The 24,369-nt window shown below is 46.1% G+C and overlaps 1 protein-coding gene across 2 annotated transcripts in view; it reads left to right on the top strand.

Moving 5' to 3' along the window:
* LOC126284766 (roundabout homolog 2-like) overlaps positions 1-24,369 on the top strand; it is a 273,663-nt gene that overhangs the window by 95,406 nt on the left and 153,888 nt on the right. For both annotated transcript variants that reach the window (XM_049983926.1, XM_049983927.1), the window contains exon 2: positions 5,459-5,755. In XM_049983926.1, the coding sequence (XP_049839883.1) occupies positions 5,459-5,755 (297 nt within the window). The remainder of the gene's footprint in view (positions 1-5,458; positions 5,756-24,369) is intronic.

The following is a 24,369-nucleotide window of genomic DNA, read 5'->3' as shown; positions in this document are numbered from 1 at the left end:
AGAGTACTTGACGACTCAACACAAAAGTTTTTTCTCAAGTACAGGTAGTGTTGAGGATCTGTGGACAAAGTTCAGTACCATCGTAGAATATGCACTGGATGACAATGTGTCCAGCAAGATCGTAAGAGATGGAAAAGAGCCACCGTGGTACAACAACCTAGTTAGAAAACTGCTGCGGAAGCAAAGGGAACTTCTCATGTACTGACTTGGTAGAAAATCCTAAGAAATATTGGTCTTATGTCAAAGCAGTAGGTAAATCAAAACATCCAGACACTCAGTGACCAAAATGGTACTGAAACAGGGGATGACAGACTAAAGGCCGAACGATATACTGTATGTCTTCTTCCAAAGCTTTTTCACAGAGGAAGACTGCACTGTAGATCCTTTTCTAGATTGTCGCACAGATGACAAAATGGTAGATATCGAAATAAATGACAGAGGGATAGAAAAACAATTAAAATCTCTCAATAGAGGAAAGGCCGCTGAACCTGATGGGATACCAGTTCGATTTTACACAGAATACGCGAAGCAACTTGCCCCCCTTCTTGCAGCGGTGTACCGTAGGCCTCTAGATGAGCGTAGCGTTCCAAAGGATTGGAAAAGGGCACAGATCATCACAGTTTTTAAGAAGGGACGTCGAACAGATGTGCAGAACTATAGTCCTATATCTCTAACGTCAATCAGTTGTAGAATTTTGGAACGAGTATTATGTTAGAGTATAACGACTTTTCTGGAGACCACAAATCTACTCTGTAGGAATCAGCATGGGTTTCGAAAAAGACGATCGTGTGAAACCCAGGTCGCGCTATTCGTCCATGAGACTCAGAGGGCCATAGACTGGGGTTCCCAAGTAGATGCCGTGTTTCTTGACTGCCGCAAGGCGTTCGATACAGTTCCCCACAGTCGTTTAATGAACAAAGTAAGAGCATATGGACTATCAGACCAATTGTGTGATTGGGTTGAAGAGTTCCTAGATAACAGAACGCAGCATGTCATTCTCAATGGAGAGAAGTCTCCCGAAGTAAGGGTGATTTGAGGTGTGCCGCAGAGGAGTGTTGTAGGCCGTTGCTATTCACAATATAAATAAATGACCTAGTGGATAACATCGGAAGTTCACTGAGGCTTTTTGCGGATGATGCTGTAGTATATCGAGAGATTGTAACAGTGAAAAATTTCACTGAAATGGAGGAGGATCTGCTACGGATTGACGCATGGTGCAGGGAATGGCAATTGAATCTCAATGTATACAAATGCAATGTGTGCGAGTACACAGAAAGAAATATCCTTCGTCATTTAGCTACAATATAGCAGGTCAGCAACTGGAAGCAGTTAATTCCATAAAGTATCTGGGAAGAGGCATTAGGAGTGATTTTAAATGAAATGATCACATAAAATTAAAGCAGATGCCAGACTGAGATTCATTGGAAGAATCCTAAGGAAGTGCGGTCCGAAAACAAAGGAAGTAGGTGACAGTACACTTTTTCGCCTATTGCTTGAATACTGCTCACCGGTATGGGATCCGTACCAGATAGGGTTGTTAGAAGAGAGAGAGAGAGTGAGAGAGAGAGAGAGAGAGATCATCCAACGGAGAGCATCGCGCTTCTTTACAGGATCATTTAGTAATCGCGAAAGCCTTACGGAGATGATAGATAAACTCCAGTGGAAGACTCTGCATGAGAGACGTTCAGTAGCTCGGTACGGGATTTTGTTGAAGTTTCGAAAACATACCTTCACCGAGGAGTCAAGTAGTATATTACTCCCTCTTACGTATATCTCGTGAAGAGACCATGAGGATAAAATCAGAGACATTAGCGCCCACACAGAGGCATACTGACGATCTTTCTTTCCACCAACAATATGAGACTGGAAAAGAAGGGAGAACCGATAGAGGTACTCAAAGTACCCTCCGCCACACACCGCCAGGTGGCTTGCGGAGTATGGATCTAGATGTAGATGTAACTAGCGACGATCGCACAGATTTACATACCATAATCAGTCAAACGATTTTGGATGATCTACTGAACACGGAGTGGAACAAAAGTTGATAGCATTCATCGCAAGATGCAGTCATGAGCAACTGCATTAGAGACAGATATCACTCTAATTCGACGAAATAGATCCCTATGCGACAAAAAAGACTTCTGCGATTTGTCGAAATGGCACAAAACAGTACGCTATCCAATCAAAAGTATCCAGACACCTATTGCCGCGCACTAACGCTGGGTGTGTCAATCGTTTGCCTTTATGACGGGTGAACTATACTGGGGCACAAGTAATGATGTTGGGCGTTGCGTTGGAAGTGTTTTTGTCCACAAATCATGGCTTCATAGTTGTTGCTTTATGACCGGGTGCATTCAAACTGATACAACGATTTTTCAATCGTTCCTCTACTCTAAGCAGTACACAATGCTGTGACATGTGTTCATATTCTTCCGCATTTGGCGTTTTTTGTAAATGCAACAAACGATCACACCCTAAACACGAAAAGCACCACATACCGTAGCATCGCCTACTCGCAGTACAAATGGCGGCGCGTGGCATTCTCCAGATATTCACCAAATTCAAACCATTACATCGGATTTCCACGTGGAATAGCGTGAGTCATCACCGCAAATAATTCGTTTCCAGTCATTCTCTGTGCAGTGTCGACGCTTTGTACGCCACCCAAGCATCGATTAGCATTGACTTTACAATTATGTTGCTTATGAAGAGATGCTTGACCATTCTGTGCCATTCTTTTCAACTCCCTGCGGACACTAACTGTGCTAGACAGACGCTTGTAGCAATTTGGATCTCACAAGCGGTTCCTGCCGCTGAAGTTATTCTACTGTTTGTAATCGTACTTCGCAATGTTCACTATTCCTGCCTGGCAATACATGAGACCTTCCTAGTCTCTCTTTTTCTACTTCACATTCACCTTACCAACAGCCGATAAGTGCAGCTTTAGAAGGGTTGAAATGTTTTCGATTTAGAAGGTTTGTTCAAAAAGTAATGCAACACATTTTAATTGGTTTTTTTATTCAGAATTCATTACACCATATTAATCGCCACTCTTTTTGGCTACAAAACCCTGTTTTTCAACATGATCTCCGTTGAGTGCCACCTTACTCGGAGAGCCTGTATGCCCATATGGTACCACTCTACTGGTCGATGTCGGAGCCAACATCTTGCTGCATCTTTAATCTTCCCGTCACTAACTTACTGCTTCCCCCGGAGTGTGTCCTTCATTGGACCAAACTGATGCAAGATGTGAATTCCGCGCTATACGGTGGATGAGAAAGAACAGTCCAATGAAGCTTTGTGAGCTCTTCTCGAGTGCTCAGACTTGTTTGAACCCTGTGTAGTCATGACGAAGGGGAAATTTTGTGGCGACGAAGGCGCTGAAATAATTTCTTCGGTATACTGAGGTTAGCACAATAAACTTCATTTAGAGTCCCAGAGTAGCGTCGCCATGATTTTATCAATTGAGGGTGCGACTTTGAACTCTTCCTTCGGAGGAGACGTGATGTGGCGCCACTCCATGTGTTGCTGTTTTGTTTCATCGACTTTACTGCGAGGTGACAGTTGCCTCACCCAACGACTCACCGTGTTTTTGTTCACTGACAGGTCTCCGTAAACATTCTGCAAGCGCCTATGAATATCTGCGATGTTATCAGTATCCCGCTCAAAGAAGATGACCTCTGACCTCTCTGCTGCGAACGTATCGCCGTTACAGACGCCATTTTGAAGGCTACATACAGCGCCACCACCTATCGGAACTTAATGATGCTATAGGGACTGAAGCGGGAATATTCCGTGTTGTCCCACACCAAACTGGCCGAGAAAAAACATGTGTTACATTACTTTTTGAACGTCCCTCGTATTCGATATGAAGGTGACAAGCAGTCACTTGTCCACGTTCGAAATCGCTGAGCTCTCCTGATAGACTCACTACGCTGTTACTGCTTCTCTAATGACAACATAGTACACCCCGCCTCCATTTATAATGGCGGGTCCGCCTCTCGTGTCATCTAGTGATCCACTCTGCGTTGCGTAGGGGCGTCCAGATACTTTTATCACATAGTGCATGCCTCTATGCCACGCAAGAGGTGTCTATGATGTGTCTGTATTGTAGAAGACATGATGAAGTATGATGCTATACTATTCATGATCACCACTGTGATAGTTCTTTCTGCAGTAACACAAGACTAATAACTAACTGAGGTTATGGTTTCTTTACACAGCTGTATTTCCTTGTGCATCGGTGTCTCTGAACACTTCTCCTTTTGTGGCGGCGCTCTGGGAGCCAAGATACGACTTTAATTCCTTCTCATTCACTCTTTCAGTTTAATAGCTTTCAAGGAATACAGTAATATTATTTGTGGTATGACCATGAAGTGGTTGTTACCGAAATTTAACTTCACATAAATGTTATATGCAAACCGGGACTTGCTTCAATTTGTAAAAAGTATTCATTGAAATTAGAAGCATGGTTGGAGAAGTATTTCTTTTTAGCATAATTTTATTGTGTTTTTTGGTTTCTGACGTGTATTTAATTTTCCAAAGCGTACTGTTCATTACAATGTTAATTTTCGTCACTCTGTTTTATAGTTATACTGTTCATTTTATATATATATATATATATATATATATATAAAGAAATTGTTAATCTCGTTTTGTAATTCCAAAAAAGACAGTCTTTTGGTTTCTGTTGTTCCTGTTTAGATAAAAGAAACGCATTAGAGCACATGACGGCAAAAAAAAAGAAAAAATGGTTCGCTCATGCCAAGTCAAAAAAGAATAGCGCAGTGGCCAGCGCACCAGTAAAAAATAAATAAATCAATAAATAAAAACGTGCTCACGGTGTTGGACTGCAAAGCGGGTGAGCAGTGTTGAAAGCTCTCTCCTGCATGTTTTTTCCGATGTTCACTGTATTCAAATTTGTGGCTGTGACGAAAAGGGAAAGAAGAAAAATAGACTAAGACATCTGCCTAATAAGCAGGCGATCTGGGTTCGATTCCCGACCTTGGTACATATTTTCACTCGCCGCGTCAGTCGATTGACATGAAATCGTATTGAACAAATTGTGTAAGCGGCAGTTAATTATTCAATCAACAGTGTGCCTGTATCACTTGTTTGATCTTTTCTGACCAAATCCTGTTCCTAATCAGCGCCAGATTTTCCCCAGGTGGCCAAAATTGGAACAATTTTTTTATTTTTTTTATTGTTTAGCGTAGATGTGTTCTACATTAACGCAAGCTAACCTAAGCTAAACTCCATACGATAGTTACAGCTCACGCTAGACCTCCGTCAGTAGCTGCACTTCAATTGTAACCACCCGACGCAGCAGCGCAACCTGCAGGTTTGCCTAGCTTCTGTACGTTCAGACGTCCGTTTCTCGCAGTATTTCCGCAGCTTTGTCCGACCCCTGTAGACGCCTCGTGTGACGTGCGAGACCTGACGTCGGCGCTTTCCGCAGGCGAGGACCCGCGGCCGCCGCGCATCACGGAGCACCCCAGTGACGCGCTGGTGTCGCGCAACGAGCCGCTGACGCTCAACTGCCGCGCCGACGGCCGCCCGCCGCCTTCCGTGTCGTGGCTCAAGGACGGCGCGCCGCTGGCGCTCGACGGCTCCCAGCAGCACCGCGTGCTGCTGCCCGCCGGCTCGCTGCTCTTCCTGCGCGTGCGCAAGGAGGCCGACGCCGGCGTCTACCGCTGCGTCGCCAGGAACGCCGCCGGCGTCGCCTACTCGCGCAACGCCACGCTCTCCGTCGCCTGTGAGTACCCGCGCGCGCACTCTGCAGTGCATGCACTCTTTTTTTTGTTTATTGTTATTTTTCACCTCACACAAAAGTGGCAGCGGACAAATCTACTCCGCTCTTCAACCACAAGCAGTACAATAAAAGAGTAAATGAAGACAGGAAAGTAACAGATTGGTGGTTAACAAACAGTAGACACAAAAATTAAAAACACGAAGCCGTTCACACACGACGGAAAAACACGAAAAACTGTTGGCACTGGGCACAAACACTGATGACTTAGCTGGTACAAGTGAACGGAGGAGCGTGGCGGCGAAAAACACTAAATCACAAACACGATGGCACACACACGAGAAACTGATGGCGATGATCTCCGGCGCGTGTGCGAGTCCGGTGACCTGCCAAGAGGGGAAGAAGGTGGTGGGGGAGGGAGAGGGGAGAGCAAAGATGACAATGGCAGAGGAGATGGTGGGAGGAATGAAGGTATGAGGGTAGGGGAAGCCCAGGGGAGGAGGGGCAAAAAGGGAGGAGAGAGGGAAGGGGAGAGAACGGAGAGAGGGTGGCCATAGGAACAAACACAGGAAGAGGGAGGGGAGTATCAAAGTTGGTAGGAGGGGTAGGTGGAATGGCGGAGGGCATCATCAGGGAGGGGGAGCTGGCGGAAGCCGCCTTGGGAGAGGGTAAGGAGAGTGGAGAGATGGAGAGCAGGTGGGACGTGGAAATACAGGAGCGGCTGCGGGCAGGGGCGGGAGATGATGGGAGAGATAAGCGGGTGAGGAGCATTGAGTTTACAGGAGGTGTACAGGATCCGTATCAGTTCGAGGAAAAGGGGGAGGTTGGGGAACGGAATAAGGTCATACAGGATCTGCATGGGGGAGGGAAGACGGATGCTATAGGCAAGGCGAAGAGCATGGCGTTCAAGGATCTGAAGGGATTTGTAAAAGGTAGGAGGAGCTGAGATCCAGGCAGGTGGGCGTAGCAGAGGATAGGGCCGATGAGGGATTTCTAGGTGTGGAGGACGGTGAAGGGGTCCAGACCCCATGTCCGGCCACAAAGGTGCTTGAGGAGACAGAGTCAGAACCGTGCCTTGGCTTGGATTGTCCGAAGGTGGAGGGTCCAGGAGAGGCGACGGTCGACGGTGACGCCAAGGTATTTAGGGTGGGGGTGAGGGCTATAGGACAGTCATAGACAGTGACATAAAAGTTGAGGAGGTGGAAGGAAGCGGTGGTTTTGCCTACAATGATCGCCCGGGTTTTCGAAGGATTGACCTTAAGCAACCACTGGTTGCACCAAGTGGTGAATTGGTCAAGATGGCAGTGGAGAGGGTGTTGGGAGCGCTACAGAGTGGGGGCGAGAGCAAGGAAGGCGGTGTCATCGGTGTACTGGAGAAGGTGGATGGGTACTGAAGGCGGCGACATGTCCGCCGTATACAAAAGGTACAGAACAGGGGAGAGGACAGAACCTTGGGCACACTGGCGGAGGGGAAGAAGGTGTAGGAATCCTTGTTATGGATGGTGACCTAGGAAGGACGTTGGGAAAGAAAGGACCCGATCAGACAGATGTATTTAATGGTAAGGGCGGATGTTTGCAGCTTGGAGAGGAGACCAGAATGCCACACTCGGTCATAGGCGCGTTCGAGATCGAGGGAGAGGAAGATAGGGGAGCAACGGGAATTAAGCTGTTCGGAGAGGAGATGAGTGACGTGAAGGAGAAGGTCATCGATAGAGAAGGACGGCCGAAAGCCACATAGGAACGGGAAGGAGGCGGTGCTGGTGGAGATACTGGTGGATGCGTCGGGTAAGGATGGATTCCAGGACCTTGCTGAAGACCGAAGTAAGGCTGATGGGACGGTAGGAGGAGACAGCGGAGGGTGGTTTGTCGGGTTTAAGGAACATAAGGATGTGGCAGGTTTTCCACAGGTCGGGGTAGTAGCCGGTGGACAGGACCACATTATAGAGCCTGGCCTGACTGGAGAGGAAGGAGGCAGGAGCTTCACGAAGGTAACGATAGGTGACACGATCGTGACCAGGAGCGGTTTTGCGTTTCGTGCGGAGTGTAGCGATGAGATTCTGAGTAGTCATGGGGGCATTGAGTTCGGTGTGTGCAATGTTGTCCAAGTACTGGAAACCAGGGGCGAGAGGAGGGACACATGTATCAGTTCGCATTCGCAGTGCATGCACTACCTCCACAACCATATGTCCCAAGAGGAGTGGTCGACGATCAGCGATATGATAGAAACGATCATTTGCAGCAAAAAATTCACATGGTTATAAGCGCCATTCCGGCATGTAGCACATGTAATGTACACTGAGGTAAGGCTGGTATTACACTATCAAATTTCTTTGTCCAATATCTTTGTCAAATACCCTTGTCAAAGAAATTTGATGGTGTAATAGGGAACTTTCTCAAATATTTGATCAAATCTAGGGCATCGCTGTAGATTTGATCAAAGAAGTCGCTTGTCTTCTGATCACTGCAATGTGACTTGTTACCACGTGGAGCGCTAGCATCGGTGCACCATTCTATCACCTGTAGTGTTTTTATAAACATTGCCGGTAAATACAGGTGGTGCATACCGACAACTACAAAATTAATAGAGACGTATGAAGCTGATGAGGCGCTTTACAACGTGAGGCACCCTGAATACAAACATAGATTAAGAAGATTGGAGAACTAACCTAACCTAACCTAACCCTCTCCTGCAGCAAGGAATCGGAGTGTTACAGTGAGCCTGTCTTCTGCAGATATAGCAGTTCTTAAGTGAATATGGTGCTTGGTGACGATACACTTCACTGAGCACATACAGAAATGTATGCTCATCCATTCTTAAGTAATTGATGTATGACTTGACGTCCTCCACTATAAGTACAATTGTGGTACATGCAACTGCTAGTGACAACAAGTTGCTGTTGTCAGCCATCTAGAACTATGACCAAAAATATGATAACAGTGTAATATACCTTTTTAGCGCCACGTCAAAGATCTTTGTCAAAAATGTTTGACGAATATTTGATTACACCTTTGACAAAGAAATTTGATAGTGTAATACTGGCCTAACGAAAGACATGGGCTAGTAACATACACACTCGCAGATGGCACTAGTATTGCTTACATAAGGTATACACTGATCAGCATACCACATAAACCCGTCCAGGCGACAGCAGCGTCACCTGGCGAGGAATAATTGCTAGTCAGACACACGCACGGTGCATGTGGTATCAGTGAGCCTGCTATTCTCGTGTAGAATGGGGAAGACGCATGGTCTACATGAGATTGACCGAAGGCAGACTGTGATGATCCAGAGGCTCGGCCCGAGCATTCGGAAACTTCAAGACTTGTCGGGTGTTCGAGAAGTGCTGTGGTGAGAGTCCCCAGCAAGTGGCGAAACCAAGGTGGAACCACGTGCAGACGTCCTGGGGTTGGGCGGCGATCACTCATTGCAAATGTAGGACGCCGTAGGCTGGGCAGACTGGTGAAACAGGTCAGGCAACGAAGTGCGGAGGACTTAAAAACTGACTTTATTGTCTGGAATAATAAAAGTGTGTCTGAACACACTGTGCACTGAAAACTCGCAACGAAGCGCCTCCACAGTCGACGACCAATGCGTGTGCCAGTGAGAGTATCACGACATCGGCAGCTACGACTGGAATGGGATCGTGACCATCGGGACCAAACGTTGGCACAGTGGCAGTGTGTTTCACGGTCTCATAGTCCGGATACGTTCTTCATTATGCCGATGGGAGGGCGCGAATACGTCTTCTTCCAGGGGAATAGCTTGTATTGCAAGACAAAAGTAAGCAGGCGGCGGATCCATTATGCCCATATGGGCATCCATGGGTCCAGTGGAGCTCGTGTAAGGCACTATGACGGCCTAGAAGTATTGTGCACTGGTTGCTGACCACGTACACTCGTTCATGACAATCATGTTTTCCGACGGCAGTGGAATTTTTCGACAAGATAATGCGCCGTGTCACAATGCCAGAAGTGTGATGGAGTGGTTCAAGGAACATTTCCAATTCGTGTGCTCGTCCCCAAATTCACCAGATCTGAGCCCAACCGAACACATCTGGGATGTGATTGAATGTGGCGTCAGAGCTCACAGCCACCCACCCACCCCCCCCCCCCGCCCGCCCCCTCCCAGAATTTACGACAATTCGTTGGCTTGTATGGGTAGATGTGATGCTAACCTCCTCCAACGACCTACCAAGGGCTCACTGCTTCCATACCACGATGCGTCGAGCCTGCTATCCATGCCAGAGATGGACATACCGGCTATTAGGTAGATGATTATAATGTTTCGGCTGATAGCGTAAAAGGTCAGTGTATTGGCGCAGCTTTCATTTAGTCTGTAATTTAATGTTGAAAATTATTTAAGAGTCACTTAGTAGTTAGTGACAGTCAGTTGTGTTCTTACTGCTCTCTCGAGAGTTGGATGTCGGAGCGATAGGACGCGTTGCTTATGTGCGTCGCCGCGACCTCGCAGGAGTCAGCCGATCGCCGTCCGGCCGGGTTTCCTACCTCGGCGGCCCCATCAGTGGCTCTATCTACGACAGCAAATACTAACGGATTACGTGAAGACTACTCATTCGTAATTGAAGAAAAAGACGTGGATATCGATCTACTTGCGATACGTATGATACGTATGATACGTGAATGCCATCCTCCGACCGATAGTGCAACCATATCGACAGCTTATTGGCGAGGCATTCGTCTTCACGGACGATAATTCACGATGCCATGGCGCACGTCTTGTGAATGACTTCTTCCGTGATAACATTGCTCGACTAGAGCGGCCAGCATGTTCTCCATCGAACATGCTTGGGATAAATTGAAAAGCGCTGTTTATGGAGGACGTGATTCACCAACCACTCTGAGGGATCTACGGCGAATCGCCATTAAGGAGTGGGACAGTCTGGACCAACAGTGCCTTGATGAACTTGTGAATAGTATTCCACAACGAATACGGGCATGTATCAATGCAAGAGGACGTGCTGCTGGGTATTAGAGGTACCGGTGTGTACAGCAATCTGGACCACCACCCCTGAAGGTCTCGCTGTATGGTAGTACAACACGCAATGTGTGGTTTTCATGAGTAATAAAAATGGCGGAAATGATGTTTATGTTCACCTCTATTCAAATTTTCTGTACAGTTTCCGGAACTCTCAGAACCGAATGGATGAAAAACTTTTTTTGATGTGTGCAGTATTTCGTATAATTATTGACAGAAAGCAAAAATGCTTTTGGGAAACGAAAGCAATACCGACGATTATGTAATTAGTTCTGCCAAGTATAAATATAGATCCCTCTGTCTGTACAGTAGCTTTCTTTCACGCCTACTAATCGCGATAGAAACAATCCATCGGCAGGGGAGAAACAAGAAAAGAACGTTGTAAAGAGGATGCAAATGTACGCTAATCATTTCTTTTTGATCACTGCATTTGTGCCTACTTTAATTACTACAACTGAATGCCCAAAAGACAATAAGGAAAGAAGAAGTGCGAATGTTTGAAAAGAAGAACGACATACTCCATGTGAATTTACTCTCTAAAATCCGATATCTCTTGCGGCGAAACATTAGTTAATAAAGTGTAGCGGGACATGCCGAATGGACCGTTCAGGACTGACATCACGTTCTCTTCAGCGATGAATGTCACATATGCCTCCGACCAGACAATCGTCGGAGATGTGTTTGTAGGCAACCCGGTTAGGCTGAACGCCTTAGACACACTGTCCAGCGAGTGCAGCGAGGTGAAGGTTGCCTGATGTGGCATTATGTGGAGCCGGCGTACGCCGCTGGTGGTTATGGAAGACGTAAAAATGCTGCCGTAGCCTGGTCATTAAGAGCTAGTATAATCGTAGAGTTTAGCGTAGTAGGGCACTTACTAAAGTGAGAAACCATGTACATGACTTGAAGCAATGAAAGTCACGGCGCATAAACGAGTGCCGTGCAGTCTTTTGGGCGACCCATCTGGATCTCCCTTGGCAAAGTGTGGAGACACGGCGTCTGCGACACCAGTCGTGCTTACGCCTACATAAGCGCGGCAGCGGCCGGTGCTTTATGTGCGACGGCGAACGCACGCCATTTTTCTGGTCCCCCACCGCGGACAGAGACGAAGCACACGTCAGCGCCTTCGTGTGTATGCTGCCGCGGTAGCGGAGGCCGTTTGCAGGCGGGCTCTGAGCTGTATCTCAAACACCCGGCTCTAGGCAAGGAGCACGTGTCCTTGAGGGGGGTGCCCGCAGTGGCTGCCAGGGAAGGTTGCGCAGTGCCACCGAACGCGTGTGTCGTAAGAGCCGGTCACAGAAATCCGCCAGCCCGCAATGATAAAGGTTTTCTATTTCATCCTAAAAAGGCACTTGAACGCACGACAGTTCTTTAAAGAAAGTTATGGATGATTCCCATCAATTCCCCTGTCCAGTTTAAGCACGTATTCCATCCCTAATGATCGCCCTGGCACCCGAGAGACGTGAAATTCTACCTACTCTTCCTGTATGTGTATGTGTGTGTGTGTTTGTTTGTGTGAGTGGGTGGGTGGGAGGGTGCGTGGGTGTTTTTGTGCGTTGGGGGTTATTAGCCATCAACGGGAAAATTAGCTGTGCCTTGCAAAGACTAATGGAAACCAATGTGTTTAAAACATAGAAAATATGATAATGGAAGTAAGAGGCAATCTAAGATGAAATTGCACTCACTTTCTCTGCCTCTTGCGTGATCACCCGCACGATCACACTTGATCACATTCTGTAAGACAGCGTTAATCGGTGAAATGTTCGAAAATTGTCAACTGAAATCCATAAAGGCACAAGGTAATCTGAAATAGATATACAAAAATACGTGGTTGGCCAATCACTTACAGAAAAAGCAGGTGAGCTAGGCACCCCGGTAATTTCTTCCAAAAGTTTTAGAGAACAAATTGGTAATTTTACAAAATCTTAATGCACTTTCCACATTCATGCTATTGTGCGTTAAAACAGAGGGATGATCAGTCGAAATGAGATGCTGATCTTTACATTTTCAGGCAATTTGGAAACACGATACCACAGTTGATCAAGAGTAGTGACTGGCGTATTGTGACGAGCCAGTTGATCGGCCACCATTGACCAGACATTTTTAGTTGGTGAGAGATCTGGAGAATGTGCTGGCCAGGGCAGCAGACGAACATTTTCTGTATCCAGAAAGGCCCGTACAGGACCTGCAACATGCGGTCGTGGATTATCCTGGTGAAATGTAGGGTTTCGCAGGGATAAAATGAAGGGTAGAACCACGGGTCGTGACACATCTGCAATGTAACGTCCACTGTTCAAAGTACCGTCAACGCGAACAACAGGTGATCGAGACGTGTAACCGATGGCACCCCATACCATCGCGCCGGGTGATACGCCAGTGTGACGATGACGAATACACGCTTCCAATGTGCGTTCACCGCGATGTCGCCAAACACGGATGCGACCATCATGATGCTGTAAACAGATCCTGCATTCATCCGAAAAAAATGACGTTTTCCCATTCGTGCACCCAGGTTCGTCGTTGAGTACACCATCGCAGGCGCTCCTGTCTGTGATGCAGGGTCAAGGCTAACCACAGTCACGGTCTTCGAGCTGATAGTTCATGCTGCTGCAAACGTCGTCGAACTGTTCGTGCAGATGGTTGTTGTCTTGCAAACGTCCCCATCTGTTGACTCAGAGATCGAGACGTGGCTGCACGGTCCGTTACAGCCATGCGGATAAGATGCCTGTCATCTCGACTACTTGTGATACGAGGCCGTTAGGATCCAGCACGGCGTTCCGTATTACCCTCCTGAACCCACCGATTCCATATTCTGCTAACAGTCATTAGGTCTCAACCAACGCGAGCAGCAATGTCGCGATGCGATAAACCGCAATCGCGATAAGCTACAATCCGATCTTTATCTAAGTCGGAAACGTGATGGTACGCATTTCTCCTCCTCACACGAGACATCACAACAACGTTTCACCAGGCAACGCCGGTCAACTGCTGTTTGTGTATGAGAAATCGGTTGGAAACTTTCCTGATGTCAGCACGTTATAGGTGTCACCACCGGCGCCAACCTTGTGTGAATGCTCTGAAAAGCTGATAATTTGCATATGACAGCATCTTCTTTCTGTCGGTTAAATTTCGCGTCTGTAGCACGTCATCTTCGCGGTGTAGCAATTTTAATGGAAAGTAGTGTACATACGAGGTGCATTCAAGTTCTAAGGTCTTCGATTTTTTTTTCTAATGAACTACTCACCCGAAACCGATGAAACTGGCGTTACTTCTCGACGTAATCCCCCTGCAGACGTACACATTTTTCACAAGTCTGTTTTGATCACTGGAATATCGCTGAGGCAATAGCAGCACGGCTGGTGAATGTGCGGCCATGGAGAGTGTCTTACAGTGTTGAAAAAGCCAAAAGTCACTAGGAGCCAGCTCAGGTGAGTAGGGAGCATGAGAAATCACTTCAAAGTTGTTATCACGAAGAAACTGTTGCGTAACGTTAGCTCGATGTCCTGGTGCGTTGTCTTGGTGAATCAGCACACGCGCAGCCCTTCCCGGACGTTTTTGTTGTAGTTTCTTCAAAACATTTTCGTAGGATGCTCCTGTTACCGTAGTGCCCTTTGGAACGCAATGGGTAAGGATTTCGCCCTCGCTGTCCCAGAACATGGACACCATCATTTTTTCAGCACTGGCGGTTACCCGAAATTTTTTTGGTGGCGGTGAATCTGTGTGCACCCATTGAGCTGACTGGCGCCTTGTTTCTGGATTGAAAAATGGTATCCACGTCTCATCCATTGTCACAACCGACGAAAAGAAAGTCCCATTCATGCTGCCGTTGCGCGTCAACATTGCTTGGCAACATGCCACACGGGCAGCCATGTGGTCGTCCGTCAGCATTCGTGGCACCCACCTGGATAACACTTTTTTCAGGTCGTCATGCAGGATTGTGTGCACAGAACCCACAGAAATGCCAACTCTGGAGGCGATCTGTTCAACAGTCATTCGGCGATCCCCCAAAACAATTCTCTCCACTTTCTCGATTTCGTCAGATCGGCTTGTGCGAGCCCGAGGTTGTTTCGGTTTGTTGTCACACGATGTTTTGCTTCATTAAACTGTCGCACCCACGAACGCACTTTCGACACATCCATAACTCCATCACCACATGTCTCCTTCAACTGTCGATGAATTTCAATTGGTTTCACACCACACAAATTCAGAAAACGAACGATTGCACGCTGTTCAAGTAAGGAAAACGTCGCCATTTTAAGTATTTAGAACAGTTCTCATTCTGGCCGCTGGCGGTAAAATTCCTTCTGCCGTACGGTGCTTCCATCTCTGGAACGTATTGACAATGAACGCGGTCTCATTTTAAAACAATGCGCATGTTTCTATCTCTTTCCAATCCGGAGAAAAAAATCGGAGGCCTTACAACTTGAATGCACCTCGTAATCTGTACGTCAGAAGTTCCACACAATAGGTGTCCCCTCAGTGGAGCAAGTAGCCATCCGCCATAGGCCTGTACCCTAAACGAAGACCACCGGAGCGAGAAGGACCTCATCCAGTCTGCGTGGCTGGAATCTGGTAGGTCATGATCGACTTGTGGACTCTACCACACGCAGCTTATTGTCTGTCATTTCCACTCATTCTTCTTCCCATCGACGTATGACACTGTACCGTCACAGCGAGGTGACAGCATGTACCGCGATGGCACATTGAACTATCTGAGGATCACGACACGTCTCCTTGGTTGCTACATCCGCTATTTAGTTCCTTTTGATGCCTGTGTGCCCTGGTAACCAGTAGAAAGTCGCATCATTCTCCAGCCTTTCTATAAGTGGAAAAGTCGTTCTGGTTATGCGGAACTACATTATCTGTTGTGTGCAATTGTTTTAGAAAGTGAAGGGCACACAGGGGGTCGGAAGCCACGAGGAATTTAGCAGTCGCAACGTATGCCATCTGCTCCAGTGGCCTCGCATAATTCTGAATCGAATACAGTGAACTCTTCTGGCAGTCTGATCTTGAGGACACGATCACGGGAAACAACAGAGCAACCAACGGATTCCCACTGTCAAGACCCATCCTATACAGAGTGTCAGGAGAAATGATCAATACTCAGGGATATGACAGATGTGAACATTGGAAGCAAAAAAAAAAAAAAAAAAAGTGTCTAACTAACGTGGACTCATACTGCATACTGCCGACTTCAAGAGCTGTGAGCACATCTTCGTCTGCGATACTGTAAAAGAAACCTTTTCTTCTGGAAGCTCTTTGCTTTCCATGTTATGGGTGTACGTAGCATGGAAAACAAGAAAGAATTGTCTAGTAAAACTCAGCTCTAAAGTGGGTACTTTAAGAGCTATTACTACTTGTCCAGTAGAAGGAAGCGTTTCGCACTACAGAAGAGGAACAAATGCTCAATGCTCTTACCGTATGCACCTTACAATCCATGTTTACTACACAGATATTTCCTATTTTAGTCCATACTACCTACTCCTGAAATGTGGAAAGCAAAGAGCTTGCAGCAGAAGAGATTTATTTCGTAGTATGTAAGAAGAAGAAGAAGTGCTCATTGCTCTGGACGGAAGTTTTTAAGACCCTATGTTTACTCTTCCATTCAAATGGTGTTTCCACCATGAACCCTGAGTACTGGTCATTCAATCCCGAAAGTTACGGTGCTCAGTAGATATGTCATAAAACGATGTATTGAAAACAGATTCAGGAACGTAGGCTGTCCTGTACCGCATTCGGTATAAGATTACTCTGGGTCTCTGCACTATGGTAGGAGACGATTAAAACGTTGGATTTGGTTTGTATTTGCCCCGCACAGACACACACTTCACGTCGCTCTCAAACGGCCTTGTTGGTCGTGAACAACTGGCGAAAAGGCATTTTAAAAATGAGCGAACAACAAAGCTGATTGGTGGTGAATCGGGAGTAGCGAATAACTTATTTGCCTGAGGGACCGTGAGGAGTTCCCATCACAAGCTGAGTGGCGATTCTCGAGCCTCAGCACAGAGAGTGCATATGTGGCTGCTTCTGTCAGTTACCATGGCCAGCCTGATACCCACAAGGTGGATGACGCCAGTTAACAACTTCCAATGTAGACGCTCGAGGAGCGGACTGCAAAGAAGTGCATGATTTTCATATCTGACTTGCGTGTGATGAACATCGTTCTACATTTTAGGACTTGGCGAGGTTCCTGGGCTTCATTTCTGAGTCGGAACTGTCGTGATCACCGCACCTGAAGGACCTGAAGGACTGGACTCAGAAGGCACTGAATATCTTACAGTCCCTTAGCCACAGGTCTTGGGGACCAGAGAGGGCGCCTCGGCTTCCGTTTTATAGATCTTCCGTCCGACTGCGGTTAGATCACGGGTGAACGTTTTACAGATAAGCGAGGCCTTCTTCCCTGAAGATCTGATCTTGGCTCGCTAATACGTGGAGACAAGGACAATATCTCTGTCAGGGGTTGAAAGAGTGGAGATTTATACAAGGTTAAAAGGCAGCTACTCTTCGGCGTAGTCCCTTTTAGGTAAACACTCTTTGTCCAACGTTTCTGCAATGGTGAATTGTTTCCATCCTTGAAGCACATTTGGTTCAAATGGCTCTGAGCACTACGGGACTCAACTTCTGTGGTCATCAGTCCCCTAGAACTTAGAACTACTTAAACCTAACTAACCTAATGACATCACACACATCCATGCCCGAGGCAGGATTCGAACCTGCGACCGTAGCAGTCGCACGGTTCCGGACTGCGCGCCTAGAACCGCGAGACCACCGCGGCCGGCCCCTTGAAGCACATTTCCGGAAGAAAAATTCCATTACTTTATCGTTGTTTCCAAATGGTTTTGCCATAATTATTTTAAATTTTGAACAGGTGGAAGTCATGGGTGCTAAGTCTGATTGATAACACTTCAGACTCCGTCACTTTTTAATTTGAAAGACGTCTTTCAGGGAAGGTTCATTGTCCTAGTGGGTGTTTAATATTCTCTTTATTTTGGCAATTCAGATATGTTCTTCCGTATTGTTTCATACAGGAGACTTTTGTTTGACTTTTTGGCAGCTTAGAAAATAAAAGTAGGTAATGTAAATACGTCATCTTTTGCGTGGGTTATTCCGTTTAGATACAAGATGACCAGCTACTAGCCAGGGCTTTGATGGCCGTTTCGTTGCTAGCGCGAAATTATGGACCTAAGTCTCACCTGTAGATATATCTGCTTTTTCTTTTTTTTCTTTTTGGAAAACGTCCAAATGTAGATGAAAATTGATTTATGAATTCCCTTTTGGATAGTGCGTCATTTTAGATCAAGGGATATTACAATAAAGCTGTAACATAATCATGTAATATGACATATTAAAGAACTATTATTACATGTAACATATACTAAAGAAAGTTATGGTTCACGTTTTGAAGACCACATATTTAAGCCAATACGATCTTACGTCATGGCAGACAATAGAATCAAGATCTTAATTTTTATCAGTATATGACAGTTTTTTCTCCATTTTCTGTTTGTTTTATCCTTGTAATTTGCTGTATATTACGTAAAACACTATTCATAAATATCTTCTGTGGTGGCGAGTTACTTTATCAATCGATATGGCAGTCTTCGGACAGTTAAAAATGTCCTCGTGTGAGAATCTAACTCAAACGCCCCAAGTGTAAGACCAGTTCTCGTGGGTTCCACAGTTCTGCGCACTTCTCTAGATTTACTTATTTTTAAGATCCTGTACCTCGGTCGGCATGAAACGAAACCCTTGCAGAATCACAGTGATGTCCGTCTGACTGCCTATACGACTGTTAAGACCTTTTATCCCAGGAACGGATAGAGGTGCCAAGTTGAAAATTATGTCACATACGGAGATCGACAGTCCATTGACGGAGTAAAAGTTTAGGCTTCTGAACCAAAGCAGTCAAAAGATACAGCCATTTATGCCACATATTTTGACACTCGCAAACCCGCTCATCGAATTGTATCAGGTACATCCCGTTGATCTAGAACCGTAAAATTTGGCAGGAAGCAAGGTCGCACAGTAAAAGTAAAGGAAAGAAATCTGGAAATTATTGATTCGTGATTATATAACAAAAATATGTTTTCCATCTGTTGTCCATCGGTGTATCCGTTCTGTTAAGGCTGCTCTTTCTCTGGAACGGCTAGAGGCATCAAGTTGAAATTATTGTCAAATACCACGGTCTACATTCCCTTTGCAGTGTGAAAAATTGAGCTTCTGACTCAGCTCAGTTAAAAATACAGCCTTTCTTTCGATGTAAATAAGTTCCTTATATTGTCTATACTTGCAGATGAGAAACCGTAAAAGAAAAGCCGCTATGAAGGAAAACACAGAAAACTACAGAAACCACAGCATGCGTTCTTTGTCCAAGCTGGAGAAGAAAAAAAAGAAAAACTGAAATTCTACGAGGGTCACTCCAAAAGAAACGCACACTTTTATTCTTCCTACTTATCTGAAAGTTTTGCAGTGTGTAGATACATCCTTTAGGAACAATATTTTCATTTCCCCACATAATTTCCATCCCTCTCAACTGCCTTACGCCATCTTGGGACCAGCGTCTGTACACCCGCACATTAAAATTCTGGACCAACCTGTTGGAGCCACTGTTTGTCACCGTGCACAAGGTTGTCATCATATTCAAACCTTGTTCCAGGAAGGGAGTCTTTCAGTTTCCCAAAGAGATGATAGTCACATGGATCCAGCTAAGAACTGTAAGGCGGGTGTTTCAGTGTTGTCCGTCCGAGTTCGCTTCCATGGTTTTTTGACTGACACGTGACCGTGCATTGTCGTGCAACAGCAATACATCCTGCTTTTGCCGATGTGGTCGAACACGACTCAGTCGAGCTTGAAGTTTCTTCAGTGTCGTCACATATGCATCAGAATTTATGGTGGTTCCACTTGGCATGATGTCCACAAGCAAGAGTCCTTCTGAATCAAAAAACACTGTAGCCATAACTTTTACAGCAGAAAGTGTGGTTTTGAGTTATTTTTTGTTGTTGGGTGAATTTGCATGATGCCACTCCGTTGATTGCCTCTTCATCTCTGGTGGAAAATGATGGAGACATGTTTAATCACCTGTCACAATTCTTCCAAGAAATTCATCTCCACCATTCTCGTACTGCTCCAAAAGTTCGCTGCACACCGTTCTTCTTGTTTCTTTGTGAGCCACTGCCAACATCCTGGGAACCCACCTGACGTAAACCTTTTTTAACGCCAACACTGTCAGTATTCTGCAAACACTTCCTTCCCCTGTCCCAACGTAGCGTGACAATTCGTTCACTGTGATGCGTCTGTCAGCAATCACCAGTTCATTAATTCTCTGCACATTGTCTGGAGTGTGTGCAGTACGAGGCCTGCCGCTGCGAGGACAATCCTCAATACTGCTGTGCCCACTTTCATCACGTAACCTGCTTGCCCACCGACTAATGCACTGCAATCGACAGCAGCATCTCCATACATCCTTTTCAACCTCTTGTGGATGTTTCCCAATGTCTTGTTTTCACATCACAGGAATTCTATGACAGCACGTTGCTTCTTACGAACGTCAAGTGTAGCAGCAATCCTGAAGACATGCTGTGACGGCGCCAATCACTTGAACAGGTTGAAATTGAAAACAAGCGCGAAGGATGTATCTACACAATGTAAAACTTTCACACATGCAGAATGAAAACTGCATTTTTACAAAAATAGTGTGCATTTCTTTTGGGGTGACCCTCGTATTATAGAGATAGTTAAAGGAAATTTTTCTTGTTACTTAACATAAAGAAACCTTTGATGATGGTGTAACCTCAGCAAAACACGTCCGGTTGTAGAAGAAGAAAAAACAGTCTCCTCAACATGGAACTTATCCAAAAACAAACATATTTGTCCGCGAACATGGACAGCAGAATGAGGTACAACCTCATGATGAGTATCGGTGACTGTTGTACGTTGCAGCGGTGGTAACACCTGTTCCCGTCAGATCACCGAAGGTAAGTGCAGTCTTGCTGGACTAGCACTTGGATGGGTGACCGTTTAGTCAGCCGCGCGCTGTTGGCAAGCGGGGTGCAGTCAGCCCTTGTGAGGCAAACTGAGGAGCTACTTGACTGAGAAGTAGCGGCTCCGGTCACGAAAACTGACAAGTGATGGCAGAGCGGTGTGGTGACGATATGCCTCTCCGTATCCCCATCCAGTGAAGGCCTTGGGCTCAGGGGAATGACACGGTCTGTACCGTTGGGCCTTTCAAAGCTTGTTCAGACGGAGTTTAGTTTAGTTTCTATATCTGAGCCAGCAAAACATTGCTGTATATGGTGGCAGCCAGTCAAGGAATATTTTAGGGAATTGGTTTAAAAAATTTATTTCAAAAGCCCAGTCAAATATTTACAAGTTTACTCCCAGAACAACTTACGCTGTGCCTACGTGACGTAAGTTGCCTGCCTTTCAAAACCGAGGCAGTTCTGTTCAGTTAAAGCTGCTGACAAGAGACGCCCTGAGACCCCTGCTGAAACTGCTAGTTAACTCACGCCATTGGTTTTAGCCAATAGCGTGGGTGCAATACAGGTCTCGTGTGTGGATTCATGCAGACCTCGAACAGCAGTCCGCAGCTCGTGGTCGTGCGGTAGCGTTCTCGCTTCCCACGCCCGCGTTCCCGGGTTCGATTCCCGGCGAGGTCAGAGATTTTCTCTGCTTCGTGGTGACTGGGTGTTGTGTGATGTCTTTAGGTTAGTTACGTTTAGGTAGTTCTAAGTTCTAGGGGACTGATGACCATAGATGTTAAGTCCCACAGTGCTCACAGCCAACCTCGAACACAACAGACGTATTTTCGGTAGGCAGAGCCTCAGGCTGTGTTTTTCCCGACCGGCCACCGACATACGTTAACATGAACCGCTTCCCCTTCCGTTGCCCATTTCAATTAATTGTTCGACCTCCAAGACTGACCTAAACCTGGTAACTTCCGACCCTAGGCGCGCCTCTTGTATGCAATATATTCTGTTTATTGTACCTAATTTCCTGTTCTGTCATTTAACGTCACCCCTGGATGCCCACTCTGAAGTCTTCACCGCTCCACCTCGCGCACACTGTCGTCGCGAGGCATATGTAACAACCTTCTCCCCCCTTCCCTGACCATGTACAGTACTTTGCACGTCACATTCCGCATTATGTAAGTTAGGTTGGCTATACCGCAAGAGCGATGACACACCTCTATACACATAGCAGACGATTGATTTTCTGTTCTATCCCGTAAATGTAAGCTATTGAGCAATATATATATATATATATATATATATATATATATATATATATATATATATAAAATAACGGTTTCCATAATGCAGCAAAGAAATGCAGAAAATAAGCATTTGTTAATGAGCGATATCTTGGAAACAATATGGATCACAGTTTTCAAAGTAAATAATAAGCGATATTGTAACATCTCACTGTAAGTTTTATAATGTCAATTAATAACCGATATCTGTAGCTTTTCACTCACCATTTTTTGTGACGATGTCACAATTCCATCCGGCTCTAGATCGTTGCTGTAGTCGGAATCGGCGCCAAAAGCGTCTTCATAGTCATCGCCATTAGCACAAATCTAACGAATGTCTTTGCCCATAATTTTGTGGAAGAATATGCTTCGAGCAGTAAAAATATGCGCCTTTTCTAACAGCATTTCGCGTTCGTCTAGCGCTTTGTAACGGAAACCCGCACTTTTCAGCACAATATTTGGTGCGTCTTTCGCATCCCCGAAAAATTCAATTTGTTTTAATGACACTAGTAGCTTTTCTACCGTAGGATACTCTTTCCTGCTATTTTAAGCGGGAACATGCCTGAGAATCGCATCTTTCTTAAAAGAACTTAAGATGGTGACTATGTTAGGCTGCTTTTTCTTCTTTCCAGAACTCGCTAAAAACGTGTTATCTGATCCAGACAGCTCGGATCCGTTGCGGCTCGCGTCTACATTTTCAACTTCTGCAGTAAAACTCAGTTGCTTACTTTTGTTCTTGCTCTTATTCGAAGATCTTTTTTCCGGCCGAAGTGGCCGAGCGGTTCTAGGCGCTACAGTCTGGAACCGCGCGACCGCTACGGTCGCACGTTCGATCCTGCCTCGGACATGGATGTGTGTGATGTCCTTAGGTTAGTTAGGTTTAAGTAGTTCTAAGTTCTAGGCGACTGATAACCTCAGAAGTTAAGTCCCATAGTGCTCAGAGCCATTTGAACCATTTTTGAAGATCTTTTGACGGTCGTTCCACAACTGTATCGGCGGGAATTCATAGCCGTTCATGAACACTTGCGGATTCTTTCTGCTGCTCGTATAACTCACGAGTTCTCCATAGTAACTCCAGTGCCTCGCTGTCTAGCGGCGTACCTTATCACAAACGATTGTCACTAAGCATATTAAGTTCTTTCGGTGTCATTTCCTAAGTATCAAAACTTTCTAAACCTCAGCGAAACGAATCACAGTACAACGCAAGCAGACGCTAGAAACCATACACAATGAACGTGGTTTATGTTCACACCAAACGTGCCGGGGGCGCTTTGACGTCAAGATCGGCAGCGATTACCGCACTGTGAACGTTAACGCCCCACGTCTAGCGTTTCTCGTTCTTCACTTGTTAACCTGGTACGCTGCTGGCTTGAAACGCATATGTCAAGCGCAAAGTTTCAGCGGTCTGTGAAATAAAATGTGTGGAACTTTTGCTGCCATGAACTTGGGCCCTGCAGTCGACATTTTGAATTCATGTCTTCAGAATAAAAATGTGCGATATATGTCGTACGCGAACAGTTACAGAGGCTCACGAGGCACGGATTGTGCAGCAGAGGACGCGTGTGATATTAACATGACAAGCAGCTGTGTTCCACAGAGCCGCGACTGATCGTCCGCAGCGCACACTGATTGCTGGAAGCCGCTTGGCAGTGCCTGAATACCTCGTATTTGGCTTGTCACTACGCCAGCGATCCATTGAGCAGTTCGCAATAAGGGCAGAGTCCCCGCCTGAATCATAAATAGCGCGGGCTCAGATTTCCTGGCGCACAGTCGGGCGACAGAGACAGCAGACAGACAGACGAGCAGATGGGCGCGTGTTTAATTCATCGGGGGTCATCACGAGGGCCGGCGCAAGCGGTGCCTTTGTTCGCAGCGATGACTGGCTCTGCAAATGAGGCGGACAATAGGCGCTGGTCAAGGGGGAGGTCGAAGCGCCGAGGAGTCTTTCGCTCGCGCGTCGCTTTGTGGCCGCGAGGAAGATAATAATATTCCCCACCGAGCGTGCAGAATTAATTACGAAAGTCATGTCTAGCTGGCAAAACGTCTTACACATACTCTTGAAGGACATTCGAGTTCCTAAATCCAAACACAGAGGAACCTCAGTCATACGGACTGAGTGCAACTGAAGGTCACCCAGATTGTTGAAAACAATCCGGAATTCAGAAAAGTAGACTGCCGTTAGTTAGATGCCTTAAACATATGCGGTGACATTGTTTTCATGTCAGTACACTAATTCTGCCAGAGACCTGCTCAAATGGTTCTGAGCACTATCTGTGGTCATCAGTCCCCTAGAACTTACAACTACTTAAACCTAACTAACCTAAGGACAGCACAAACATCCATGCCCGAGGCAGGATTCGAACCTTGTCAAAGAGGGCG

This window comes from Schistocerca gregaria, chromosome 8 (genome assembly GCF_023897955.1).
Source record: "Schistocerca gregaria isolate iqSchGreg1 chromosome 8, iqSchGreg1.2, whole genome shotgun sequence".
NCBI classification, from domain to species: Eukaryota; Metazoa; Arthropoda; class Insecta; order Orthoptera; family Acrididae; genus Schistocerca; species Schistocerca gregaria.
Note: the sequence above shows the minus strand (reverse complement) of the source record. Positions and strands in the feature narration are given on the sequence as shown.